Consider the following 13916-nt stretch of genomic DNA (forward strand, 5'->3'; position numbering starts at 1 on the left):
GCTTAGAAGGATACTAGTTTGATGAAAAAACTGGAATGATAATAGTTCAAACTCATTTGAGCTTATAAGTGTGTGCTTGGCACTGCTCTGTAAGTTTTACATTATTTGCTCATCACAACAGCTTTATGAGGTAAATGCCACTACAGATATGGCAAGTGAAATGCAGAGAGGTTAAATGAATTGTCCAGGTCACACAGCCATTACACTTTGGAACTGGGAGGGTGGCTGGGCTCCAGAGTGCCTCTCCATGACAACCATGCTGTGTCTTTTTGGAAGAGAATAGTCTTTGACAGATACATGCTAAACTAAGATAATGTTTAAAGAGAAAAGAAAATAGAATTAGGAAAAGAAATGATTATAGGCTTCAACAAAAATGGGTTCCATGCCTGGAAATCGATTGGCAACTGTGCTAGTACCCAGGAAAATTGTGTTCTGGACATATCTATTCCAGGGTTCATTTTTGCTACAGTTATTTCTTGGACCATTTAAGAGAGGATATGTAGGGCAAGACTGTTAATAAATAAAGCAAGTATTTTACACAGCTATGGTCATTTCTTTTAAAGATGATATATTTACTCAGGTACTCTCCAAGTTTAGGGCACAACCTACCTCCATTTGTTCAGAATCGTAGAGGACAGTTAACGTCAAAGAAAATAAAGTCGGCCACTAAAACTACCTGTTTTCTTTCTCTATATGAATACACACATAATTTCTTTATAGTAGCCAATAGTTTTCAGCTGCAAACATAATGGATATGCTGAATATTTTAGTTGGAGCATAGGAGTTAATCATGTCACCGGGCCAATTTACTTTTAAATGTAAACTATTAACTAATTTCAGGACTATATATTGTAGCGTTTACATGAGATACAACTAAGACTTGTATTACAAATAAGAATTTCTGCTTTTATTCCAATCCCATTGCAAGGGGCAAAATTAGTCAAAGTTTAAAAGAAGTATTTAGAAATACTTCTATTCTTCTGAACTACATTGAAATTGTAATTAGAGTGGTAGAGTATTTGGATACTTGAGTTGGTAAATACATGCTATTCGTGCAGCACAGTCTGGTGCAGAGGATCTGAGTACAAAGATAATTGAGTCAAAACCTTTTTAGAAGTATAATATTCCCTCGTATTCCAGGTTGATTCAACTTCTCTCAAAACAGTACAATAATGATAACTACTGTTTCTTTAAAAGAATCATGCAAAGAAAGTATTTTCCCTAAAAATTGGTATTAAAATGTTTTGAGTCTATCTTGGGGAAAGAGTTATATGAATAGTCTTTCCTGAATCTTATGTTCTAGGAATATACCACAACTCTGAACTTAGAAAAGAAATAACAATTTGTGGAGGTGGGTGGATGCTCAGTGGGTTGACAGTTACCATTTTTTAAAAGTGTGAGTTTTAAGTATATGCTTGGTTCACATAATTCAAAACCTACATCTCCAGTTTATAAACTAGATTACAAAAATCAAAATCAAGAATGTCAGATTTCAGGTTCAGAATGCTTGTAAAAAATTTAAAGGGTCAGTCTCTTCAGGTGAAAGAATGCCATGCCAGTAATCTGTATTTAGTCCTAGAAATGGATTGGTTGTGTGTGTGATAGCTTGTGTAGAATTAGTTCCTCCGAAAAAGTAACAAAATTACTACTGCTCTAGGAGTATAAGTCTATGAAGTAAATGCTTAAGTATTAATATGCTTTTTAGAAAGACTTCTAAAGGTAGAGAAGGAAACTTGGATTCTTTACTACAACCACCTGTTTCCTAAAGAAAAAACTACATTCTAGTTTTCTTAGCTTACTCCTAATAGTATAGACTTAAAATGTTGTTAAATTGACTTTTAATTTCAACAAAAATCGATATAAGTCTTCCAAGCCCAAGTGATAGCTTATTTTTTCTTTTGGTAAAAAAAATTTAATGGGTTTTGGGTGGGGTGGGGTTAATCATTCCTATTACAGTTGTGAGGCAGTATTTGCTTTGTGATGATAATACTTCTTGAGAAAAAGTACTCAATCGAAGACCTTTTCAAAATTGCCATAAGCTATATAACTGGTCAGATTCTTCGGGGCAATCATATTTTAATGAGAAGGAATGTTATTTAACACATTGTGAAGTATATAACTTCGTAAAAATCTTGGAAGAGTTTAGCATTGTTAGTAAACCATACAATTTTGACCTTAAAATGTTAAATGTAGCTGAATTAGAAATACTAATGTTCTAGTTTTGTAGGACATTCATTACAGTATTTTTAATGTATATATGAAGTCTAACCATTTTTTGTATTTTATACATTATAATTTCCTCCTCAACCATGTAATCGATGAAATGGGATTTTTAAAAATACCACTTAACATGATGGGTGAAAAAGCTTTATTCTAAAATATTTCGTATGAAAAGCATTTTATACAGTGCTCTGAGCTGCCTGTCAGTAATCAAATATACTCTGATACTCTGAAAGGTTTTGGTTACCACACTGTCCACTCTTTTACCAGTTTTGACTAAAAGGTTGTGGTTTTTGTATGTTATGGAAAGTGGAACTATATCACTTAAGGAATAATTTTAAATGCTTTTAGCTTTCTGTTAGCTCCACTGGTATTAATTCAACATTAAAGTCTTTAAAGTAGGAACCAACCAAGTTTTAAGAATTGCACACTGCTTTGCCCTTCTACTCCCTAATCACTTCAATGCTAACCAGCCCTTACCCCTTTCTACTCTTTTGAGAATCATATTAACATGTTTCCTTTCAGACAACTTTGGTCGAATATCTTTCATAAACATAAGTCTATTTTGAAATTCAGGATCTGGTCTCAAGCATCAGATGATATAGCTATGTATATGTGACCTGCTTTGATTAGTATCTTTACAACTTGATAAATCTAGCACATTTTCCTGCCACTTGGAAAAATTACTTAGCTTTCCTGAATCTTTTCTTACACATAAAAGTTATTGTGTGTCTGACTAGAGAAATGAAGTATTTTCATTTTTAAGAGTGATTTTGTCTTTTAAGCTATTATACCTTCAAGATACATGATCTCTTCTAATTAAATGGAGCTTGGGTAGAATATTTAGCCTCCTTTGACAAATATACATCGGATTTTCCATTATTATTGCGGAAGCTTGCTTTTGCCAGTCCTCACAATTTGTCCCTTCAGATCATTAATTCAGAGACTAATGCCACTGTAAGCTATTTCTCTAACAGTGAACTTTAAATTTGTGTCTCCAGTTCTACACTAAGGAAATATTACTATAAATTGCTTAGAAAATGAATTCTAATTTTTCACCGAGAAATCAGCAAATGCAGTACCTTTTATAAATCTTAAATTGTAATTCAATTTTTTTTTATAAGTTTAAGTTTGGCAAATGTAATTCCAGGAGTAAAAACATCATATATTTTAGCATATTTAATTTAGAACTCCAAGAGAATTGCAAAGGATATGAAAAGTAATCTGAAAACTGCCAGATTAATTGAAAACAATCTAATCCAAGAGATTTAAAGAAAAGGTTTAGTTCAATATAAAATAGGTTGTCCCTAAACTCTTAAACTCCATCCACCCATACCTTCAGAAAATCCTATCTAAAAGTTTCAAGTTTCTTTCAAAGATTAAGTTGTTTATAAATACCATTCTATAAAATGTACTCTCGAATTTCCTTTGATTTAAAAACAAGTAGTTCCTGAATTATGTGATTTGTGCTTACACAGTTCTGCCTCAGACATACTCTTTCTGTTTGAAAACAGTTGTATTTGGGACTTTTTGAAAGATGGATTCAAGAGAGAGGAACAAAGTGCAAAAAGCTTGGAGGAGTTGGCTCAGGGATCAGATGTTAGGCAAGGTAGGCCTGTGATTTTAAAATATATTTTAATTCAGCTATGTCATTCAAAAATTTAAGAGTATACAAGATGATGAAACTATCAACCTTTCATGCCCAAGTGTATGTATGTTTTAGTCCTTCAACTTGAAGCAGCTGTCAATTGCGTAGACCAGTGGTCCGCATTTTTGGCACCAGAGACCAGTGATTATATAAGAATCTAAAGTCTGATGATCTCAGGTGGAACTGAGGTGGTGGTGAGCACTGCAAATACAGATGAAGCTTTGCCTCCTCACTCACCTCCCACTGTGCAGCCCGGTTCCTAACAGTCCCACTGCCCAGGAGTTGGGGACTCCTGGCATGGGAGTTGGAAGGCCTTCCACTCTCTGAAGAATAATGTATTCAATCTAATAAGAGGGTCATTAGGAGAAGAGAGATGTACAAAAAGACAATTATAAAAGGTCAGTTTTACCCAGTTTCAAATCTTGGACTAAGAAAAGGGAAGGAAGTTTTATTCCTACACCAAATGAGTTCATGCTATCAGAATTCAGAACTTAAATTAGAACTGTCTGCTTACGTAGGCAGATGTTTACAGGTACGTAGAGGACCAGCCACCATATAATACTCTGCGAGAAAATATTTAATTCAACAATTGTTGAGTCCATAGGAGGCAGAAAGGATGAGGTCAAGAGCACTGGTAAATGTGTTAAGCCTCATGAGGGAAAAAGGAGAGGCTACAGGAAGACAAAAGTATTTCGGTTCCATTTTTATTTTGTAATTTGTGCTTCCATGCACAATTACCCAAAGTTGTACCTCTAGTTGTACATCAGTCTACTTGCTGTGTATTTCCACGTGGATATCCTACATACACCTCTCAAAGCAAATCAAGATTATCTTCCTCTGTAAAATGATCCCCCTCCAGAATTCCCTAATTGCTAATTTTATCTTCCTAACTGCTCAATTTCAAAACACTTTTCTTACTTTCCACTCAGTTGCTCAATTCTTAAATCTACATCCAAAACATGTCTCAAATAAGTCCATGCTTCTATGTTCCCTCTGTTAATGTCCTTTAGGCTCTTAACGTGGCCATCTTAAGCTTTCCCTTTACACATTTTTATCTTCACATTTTTTTGAAGCAGGAATCTCATTCCCTTGCTCATAAACCTATTGCTCTGCAATGCTTAACAAAGTTGAAACTCTTCAGCATGATACTCAAGGCCCTTCATATTGTTACTCTAATAACGTTCAATACACTGAATCTTCCTTGCAATTCTCCTGAGCCACTGGGTGGGTATTCCATTTTTATCCACCATCTGCTTAGATTTTTACCTGACAATTTTCTTCTTTGCCTGTCAAATACTATTATTTGAAGCCTCAACTCAATGCTACTTCTGTCAGATTCCCAACCAGACAATCCTTACCAGAATTAGTCACTACCTTCTGGGAGGGCCAAGGACTTTAGTTTTTACTTCTTCAGGCATTCATTTTGGTTAAGGAGTTCCAGCTTGTATTTTACTTATATTTGTCATTTCTTGCCCACCCACCTATACTGTTAAATTTCAGGTCAATCAAATCCTGTATTTGTACAGCATAGTACTTTATATTAAAAATTGTGAAGGGGTGATTGATTACATACATAGTACGATGCTTAAAAACCTAAATGCTGGTCCTGATAAAATGTAGATTACATTCCAGTCTTTTAACATATAAACCATATAAACCACCCTAAAAGTTACATTTTAACATATAAACTACCTTTAAGTTGGAAAAAAAATGGCCCTTGTCAACCTTTTAATAATGTAGTTTGGTCATTACCTTTTTCCTTTATTTGCCTACGAGGACACTAAGACTTAGCACTAAGATTAGTGCAAATATAAGCAGCTGTATTTGTATGTCACTTCGTCAACGGTATGAGTTGAATAAACTTGCTATCATTGTACAGACCTATCTAAAAGCAGCTTCAAAATACCAAGCATATATTGGTATCCTGTAGTGAAGTACCATCGCATGTAACAATTTTTTCCATTCATATACTATAAACTTTCCACAGCTCTACAAGACCCCTTTCAGGCCTCTAGTTAAAATTTAAGTCTGAAGCTAACTACAGGAACATTGGATGAAATATTACAAGGGACTCCAATGGGAGAAAAAGGTGGCAGAATAATTGGGTTGCACTATGGTCTGAATTCACATTGAAACCTAACCCTGAGATGATAGTATTAGGAAGCAAAGCTTTTGGGAAGTGATTAGGTCATGAGGGCAGATCCTCATGAATGTGATTAGTGCCCTTAGAAAATGGGCCCCTAAAAAAGCTCCCTCACCCTTCTGCCATGTGAGGACACAATGAAGACACCAACTATCAAGGTTTCAATTGATACCAAATCTGCTGGACTTCTTAGCCTACAGAACCGAGAAATTTCTGTTTATAAGCTACCCAGTCTCTGGTATTTTGTATAGCAGCCTGAAGAGACTAAGGGTGCTAAATAGAATTTTACTGTAACATCAAAACTTTTTTCAAATTTGTTAATTCCTTCTCCCTAAATATTATCGTCTAATTCAACCAATTTTGTTCACACTTCAAACTATAAAACCTATGACTCTCATATCTATTTCCTGTCATGCCTTTAAAAGTTCTATCCATCCTCTTTACAAGTGTTATCACTCAGAAAGTCTTTTATGAGGCTGAAACTTCACCTTTCTAGTTTTTCTAACTGCATTTTTTAAAGTGTGTGTGTGGGGGGGAGGGTATGTGTGTATATATATACATACATCAATGTGTAGTAAGCATAGCTCTCTACATATAACAAAGCATGTTCTAGCCAGTGCCAAAGAATAATGGTTGGCTGGGTTACATTATGAGCTACATCTATATGAGAGCACATCTATTACTAATCCTCAGATTCTGTGGCAGCTATAATACAAGTTATCATACCCTTTTCGCACTGCTCATCAAGTCGATAATGATTCTAAGGTGCCCATACTACTCACCTTCGTACATCCAGAAAGTTCAGTGTCTTCCTTCTCTCCTGTATGAACCAAATGGTACAGGAAATAACACCTGAGACTCTTCCATTTATTTTTTTCTAGTAAGGATGGTAGCACCTTTCTTATTCAGTCTACCCTATAAAATTACATATACTCTCTTAACACTCTTGTCCTTTTCACATCTAAATATTGCCCAATTAATCAGAAGAACTTTTTTTTTGTTATTTGAAATAAACTTTAGCTGTGTATAACTAAAAACTACATAGGTTAAATTGTTTCAGAATTTCTTACTGAGATAGACCTTATGTACTATTGTGTAAAAATCAAAGTTTGAATTTTAACGAAAATATATAAGCTGCCATATTTACCTTCAGGCAAGCTTCAGAATCCAAACTTTCATCTATTTTAATATCCATTATGCTTGTTTTCATTCAAGTATTACCATTCAAGTTTCTTTCACTGAAAATGTATGGTGTGGTTTAAGTCAAATAGTACTTTATAAAACAGCTCATATATAAAAAGATATTCTGGCTTTACTTTTAACCACAACCATTTCTACTTGTAACATGGGGAATTCCTCCCCTTAGAGGTAGTAGTGTTAAATTATTGTACCCTCTAAATTTCAGAGCAAAGAAATAGTTAAAGACATTTAGCCAGTAAAATAGTTAAAATCCATCTCCTAGTTACACGTTCAAAGATGAAAAACAGTCACACACAAAGAGTCAAGACTAGTTTAAAGGGGGGGGGCCAAATTATTATTATTTAAAAATTTGATTACAACCAATTTTGTTGGCATTAAAATTAGCAGTATTTTAAATTTGAATATGAATATAATCCAAAAACCAGAAATTAAGTTTGGTAAGAATGGGAATAGTTTTCCAGTAATTACAGATTAGAAGGCAGAAATCAATTTTGAGAATAGACAAACCCATGTTTACAATGATTGTGCCACAGATTTAAACTTCAGTAGTGCATTAGTAAACTGTTCACATTTAGATCTTCACCTTGAGATTTGACAGTTGTTTCTTGAGAAAAATCTCTCAGTACCTTGTGCAAATAGATTGGTCTTCCATGTGCCTCAGCACACTTAAAATTTCTTCATTGTATATATACAAAACACCTACCATTTGGGCAGGGCAAAATACATACTTTCATAACAAAACTATAATGTACCTCTCAAGTATGAACAATATACACATAATAACATGGTATACATTATTTACAAAATATAAAATATAATACAAGCTGTAATTTTTTAAACTCATTTTTTGCACTTGTAGGTTGCAACAAGGCAAATTTCCACTTCTGTACCAATTTTCTTTTCAAGCGTCCAGAGATTTTGGAAAAACTGTTTTACATATATACTGAAATCTGAGATCTAAGTTTGTACTTTTAGAAGAGTTTTTAAGTGTACTGCCATCAATTCCCTATTTTGGTTGGAATTTTCAATAGTGCTTCCCATCCAGTGACTAGGTGGCTTTGGAAGAACACTAGGAGAAGGTGGATCACTAAACTTTGCCCCAGCATAATTTTCCTTTTGGCTCACTTCAGTTAGAAATGCTGATTTCTTCAAATGCTTTTTTTTAATGTTCTCAGTATTTTTAAAAGGCTTTTTTTCCTGCTTCTGAATTATATCAGATGAAACAGAATCCTGCCAGAAGTTATTCTCATTTCTTTTTGCAGAGGTGATCTTGCTTAGTGGTAAATTATATTTGCTTTTCTGTCTGTTTATCTTTGGTTGTTCAAACAAGTGCATACCATGAACAAGCTGCCCGTGGGGAATGATGATTTTCTCTGATTTTCCCATGTTTGATTTTAAAACCTACAAAGACAAGGAACATAAATGTGAGTATAGTCTCATGATAAAAATCAGTCATGAACTTCACACCATATATCCAATGTATTTAAGTTACCCTGGACTTTAGTTCACCGTCTTGGTTAAAAACATACATGCTCCCTGCACTTATTTATCATTGGATGTTCAAATATGCATATACCTAATTTGGTTTACCACTAAAAATAATCACCAGTTACTAGTATGTAATAAATAAGCAAGTTGTAAAATGTCAAAGTAAAACACCCAAAGTAACCCCAAGTCCATCTTTCCATAAATGTAAGGAAGAGTAATGAGCTATCTTCCAAATACACATGCCAACCCTGTTTCTGACAAAGGTGTTTTTACAATAGGATGTTGCCAAGAACATTTTCTAATGCTTTCATTTTGGTTGGTTCAGAATCTGGTTAAAAACTATATTAATAAACATACTATTTACCTTTAAGACAGAATAAAAATTTTATTAGGAGCTAGATTTTAAGTGAAGTATTTTGATAAGTTACTAAGTACACACAGAAAAATTATTTCCTAGCCTCTGAAAACAAAAATTTTCAGAAATTTAAATACTAAAATAAAAACACAATTACTAAAATACTTATCACTCTTTATCATCTTTTCCAGTTAGACACACTTTTAACAAATCAGAAAAATGTTTCCTGCCCGCTTACAACTTTCTGGTTTCACAACGGCTTCAAGAACGTTGCTGCACTAATTCTAATCACTTTCCTAACTCAAGTGATCCTTATAGGAAGGCATGACTGGATGGAAAATATTAAATATTGCCCTTCCAACACTTGTAATATGGTAGGGAAGCAGGACTTAAAAATAGAAAAGAAACATTCCATGTTAAAAGGGCAATTGCCAACAGAGCTCCCTGGTTTTAATACCATTCTAGAAGAGAAAGGAATCTTACTGACCAGGAAGCAAAAAACATAAAAAACCCCTTTTGATTATCACTAATATTTCATAAGGGCCATAGAATTGTAAAACTTGAAAGAAATCTAAGATAATTTAAGAAATTACAGCGGACAAATTTAATTTTTCCAAAGCACAGCTACATAAGCTGCCACTCTCGGGGCAATATCCTTTCAACAAAGGGCAGTAACTTATTTTCGATTATAAAAAAGCTTAAAATAAAGAAAAAAATCTTTTGGTATAAAGCTTACTTTAATTTCAGGTCCTTTTAGTAATTTGATCCCGTTTATCAATTTTATCCTAGTCCAACAGCACGGCAATTGGACATCATCTTTTCTTTCGAAAATTTCACCAGTCTGAACCCCAAAAATAAAACTTAACTTCCATTAAGAAAGTCCGTTACAGTACACAGTGGGAATTGTTAATAAATTCCAGCCATCCGACAGACTGATTAGCACACAAAATATATCGCTTCAAAGAGGGAAGAACTCTGCCGCCGGTCCTGCCAACTTTGAAAGTTAAAAATTACTGCTAAGTAGGTTGGCCTGGCGAGGAGCAAAGCCCCAGTTGGATTGGCTCCCTCACAGCTCAGCCAAAAGTAAGCCGTTCAGAATAAGGCCGATGCAGCCCACTCCAAATCCCTCACCAGAGAGGTGCTGAGTGTGTACACGCGCGTTGCGGACTAGTCTTGGAGCTCCCCAAGGTCAGGAAGCTGAAGACAGGCCCCCACCCCTTCCCCTACAACCCTGACCGGCCGCGCCTTCTTCATGGGCGCCAGATTCCGCACGTAGCGCGCGCTGACGTCACCATCCCGCGGGCCCCCTTCCTCCCACCTCACCCGGCGCCCCGAACGCCGAAACCCCCTGGAACGCCGCCAGCCTTCTAAATCGGGGCTGTTGCTGGGGCGCAGCCGCTGCTCTCATTGGCTGGGTCCCGGGAGCCAATCAGCAGCGCTACCGCATACCTCCCCCTCCCCTTTCTGCCCCTCAGCAAGAACAGAGCAGGCGTCACGGAAACTTCCCTCCCGAGTAAACAGCCGCCCCTCACCTCGGCCCCCCTTCCCGATCGCCTTAGTGCAGGGCCCCAAACCCGACCCGTGCTTTAAGTGCCGGAACTCCCCAACGGTCTCCATGTCCCCTCGCGGCATTTACCTCTCTTCTGAACGAGGGTTGGCCCGGAGCCGCGGGCAGCAGCGGACCAGAAAAAGGACTCGCTTCCTCAGTTCGGGTTGCGGTTGCAGGATCCGGGACCGAGGCGGCGGCCTGGCCCGGGACTTCCTGCGCTCCGCTCTGGCCCGTTGAGGGGCTCGGCCCGCTCTCCAGGCTCGGCCGGTGCTGCTGGTATTTGTGGAAGCGGCTAGGCAGCTGCCCCGCCGGGCTGGCCCTCACCTTCTTCTTTCGCCGCTTCTTTGGCGCGGCCCGAGGAGTGATCCCCGCCGAGGCGAGGCTGCAGTTGGGCAGAGGTGCTGGAGCGCGAGGTTGAGAGGTCAGACAGGGACCGTCTCCCGCTAAGAACTGAGGGAGAAAGAGGGTGGAGGGCAGTCCCCGGGGGTCCGGAATCCGGGATAAAGGCGGCGGAGCCGTGGTCACCATCGGGAAGGCGCCGAAGTAACCGCGGGCGGAAAAGCCAAGGGGCGCAAGGCGGCCGCCCAGGACAAGCGGCTCCCGCTGTGGGACGGAGACGACGGTCATAGTGCTGGGAGGAAAGTGGCTCAGCAGGAAGAGAAGGAGCAAGTAAAGCCAGAGATGAAAGCCGGTGACGGCTGCTGCTAAGCAGAGCCCGAGAGGAGCGCGGACTATGGTTCGGGGGTGGCGGCGCAGCAACAAATAGCCTCAGCTCCAGCCCGAGTGTTGTTATCAGAGGCTCCGCCCCCACGCCCGCCCATCTCCCTACGAAAGCCCAATCAGAATTCGACAGGGCAGGCCACGCCCCTCCGGCTTCGCCTCCACCTCCTCTGAGAGACACACACAAACAACCAGCTTGCTGCAGCCGGGCACAAAGAACGCGCACAGCGCAGGCGCCGCCAACGGGCCCTTTCGGGAAGAGTCGGTCCCGCGAACAATGAAGTTCCGTTTCGGCCCCACCTCCCCCACCTTTCTTCTTTCTCACCGCCCCCGCACCCTACCCTGAAGGCAGAGGTCAGACTGCTAGATCTAGGCAGAATTTGTTAATGGGTTTTGGGGGCGGGCGGGCGGGAGGGAGAATTTGTAAGCTTCGACGCCACTGACCTTGGGGAAGTAATCTATTTCAAGCCTAACATAATAGCATTATTATTCGTTTTCTTTTAAGATTTCAAAGTACATTATGGAGATTTCTCTCCTAGCAATCGTGAAGAAAATCAGTCCACATTTATATTCGGTGAGGAGCAGCTCACGCTTTTTTCATTTACTTGGCTGAGCAACGCTGCGCAGTAGCCAAGGTAATCGGAGTAAGACTTAAGGGAGTGACTAACCGAAATTGGCCCCTTAATATATAAAAAGTTTTCCATAAATCCGTAACTGGGCTTTGGAAATTTTACTATCTTCATACTTGAAGGACTGTAAGTAAGACTTTGGGATCGCAAAACGGTGCCTGATACTGAGTAGGAAGCAATGGAGGAAGCTTGCGTCTTTAAGAGAAAGTGAAACAGTTCTGCAACATAGTGTATTTTGCTAGCTGATTGTTGATAGAAATCTGACTCTCTTCGTATCCCCGCACTGCGCTCACGCTTAAAAGGAATTGTGGCTATTTATCAACCATTTATGTGCCAAGAACTGTTCTTTACGTAACTTTCTTGAACTTCACAACAACCCTAAGGAATAGGTACTGTATCCTCATTTTACAGGAGAGGAAACAGACTTAGGCAAAAAGTACTTGTCAAACGTTATACAGGAAGTTAATATCAGATTTTGAGCTCCAGTCCACACTTGGCAAGAATAAAGTTTTAACGTCATTGTACCACCTGCCACACTACGTTGTAGGTTTTTAGAATACCACAATAATTTTACACTTCTCTGTATCCTTACAACCTCTAAGCCATATTGTTCAGCTTTGTAGTTCTTGGTGTTTTATGATTGATAACAAAGTTGGACATAGGGAATATGCAGAATAATGCTTCTCAATAACTATATGAACTTTTAATACTATATTTCATCGTTATTGATTGCTGGATTTTATATTTGCTGCATTTTACTCATTTTTTTTTTGTTTCCACTACTTAATATATAGTAAGTGCTCCTGTTCATTGGATAAATGGGAATCACATACTTACAGAGCTGTAAGAGATGATAGAGAGCCTTTAATTCAACTCCTCAGGTCTGCAGATTGAAGCTGGGTTTAGGATCTTGTGAGAATGGCCTCACAAGAGTTGGTGGAGAAGAGCAGGCAAATATTAAGGAACCTATGGAATGAGATAATTCTTTTTTACAAGCGTTTCTACTTTTTCAAAGCACATTTTCATGTTATCTCATTCTGATTCTGTAAAGAATTACTCCAATCCTTTAGAATAGGTTGAAATAGGTTCTATTTTACATGGGATGTTTAAAAAGCCTCTAAAAATAAAGTGACTTGCCTACGGGCACATAATGAGTCAGGGACTAAAATCATTTGAATTACTAATGCTTAGTCCAGTACACTTTTCACTATATCCCAGGACCTAAAGTTTAACTTTATGAGTGTGGGGGAGGGGAATAATATCACATTGTCCTGGGGAATAATATACCTTGGGGGAGAGGAGAAGGGAGGAGGGCTGCTAATTGACAGTTCAATGGGGCCCTTGATCAAGGACACACCTATTATTGTCTGTATCTCTTGGATGAAGGAGTTATTGTGTGGTATTTAGTTTATCCTTTTGAGGCCTGAAGGGTAGGCCTCCTGGATTCTGTATTTTATGAAAGATAACCTTGCAGCTGTGGCCACCTGGTGAATGGTGCTAAAATGGTGGCCACCACTTAAGAGACTGAGAACTGGAATGGACCAGCAGAAGAGAGCAATCAGGGTTTATAAATCAGATTGTTGGATTTCATGTTACTCTTTGTATATAGTTCCTATAAACTCTTAGTCTTTAGTAAAGTCTAATTTTAATATTCAAATCTGGTTTCATCTGTGCCGTATGATATAAAGGAAAAGATCAGATGCTCTTGTCTGGGTTCAAAAAGCCAATATGGAAGTAGCAAGATATTCCAAGGGTAAAGTAAATCTTGGGAGGTCTCTCAGGGTTCTCGAAGATTTTTGTTCCATTGCATGCCTTGGTTTTATTTTTGTTCAATCAACAGTTTCTTTAAAGGAGGTTTCTTACTAAAAAAAATAAAACAATTGAAAAGTAAACCAGCTGTTAAGAGCAGGGAAAAAGATAAAGGCCATGTGTGAAATAAGCAGTTTACCTGCATTAATATTTAA

General features: G+C 38.2%; 1 protein-coding gene and 1 long non-coding RNA gene across 2 annotated transcripts; one reads left to right on the forward strand and one right to left on the reverse strand.

Moving 5' to 3' along the window:
• Positions 1-7519: 7519 nt before the first annotated feature.
• On the reverse strand, positions 7520-11377 carry PNRC1 (proline rich nuclear receptor coactivator 1). The gene is made up of 2 exons (XM_039853298.1): positions 10691-11377; positions 7520-8612 (listed from the first exon to the last, which is right to left on the reverse strand). Exons 1-2 carry the CDS (start codon positions 11228-11230, stop codon positions 8169-8171), a joined length of 984 nt encoding a protein of 327 aa, XP_039709232.1. The 5' UTR covers positions 11231-11377; the 3' UTR covers positions 7520-8168.
• Positions 11378-11522: 145 nt separating this feature from the next.
• Positions 11523-13609, forward strand: LOC120595011 (uncharacterized). Its single transcript, XR_005650757.1, has 2 exons — positions 11523-11677; positions 11829-13609. It is a non-coding gene; the product is annotated as an uncharacterized LOC120595011 (long non-coding RNA).
• Positions 13610-13916: the final 307 nt, after the last annotated feature.

Source organism: Pteropus medius, unplaced genomic scaffold, assembly GCF_902729225.1.
Source record: "Pteropus medius unplaced genomic scaffold, Ma_sr-lr_union100, whole genome shotgun sequence".
Classification (NCBI taxonomy): Eukaryota; Metazoa; Chordata; class Mammalia; order Chiroptera; family Pteropodidae; genus Pteropus; species Pteropus medius.

Excerpts from the sequence above, each read along its gene's own strand:
- PNRC1 (XM_039853298.1), bottom strand. The coding sequence starts at position 11,230 with ATGACCGTCGTCTCCGTCCCACAGCGGGAGCCGCTTGTCCTGGGCGGC. Across the intron at positions 8,613-10,690 it reads AACCCTCGTTCAGAAGAGAG|GTTTTAAAATCAAACATGGG; the intron begins GTAAATGCCGCG and ends TTGTCTTTGTAG.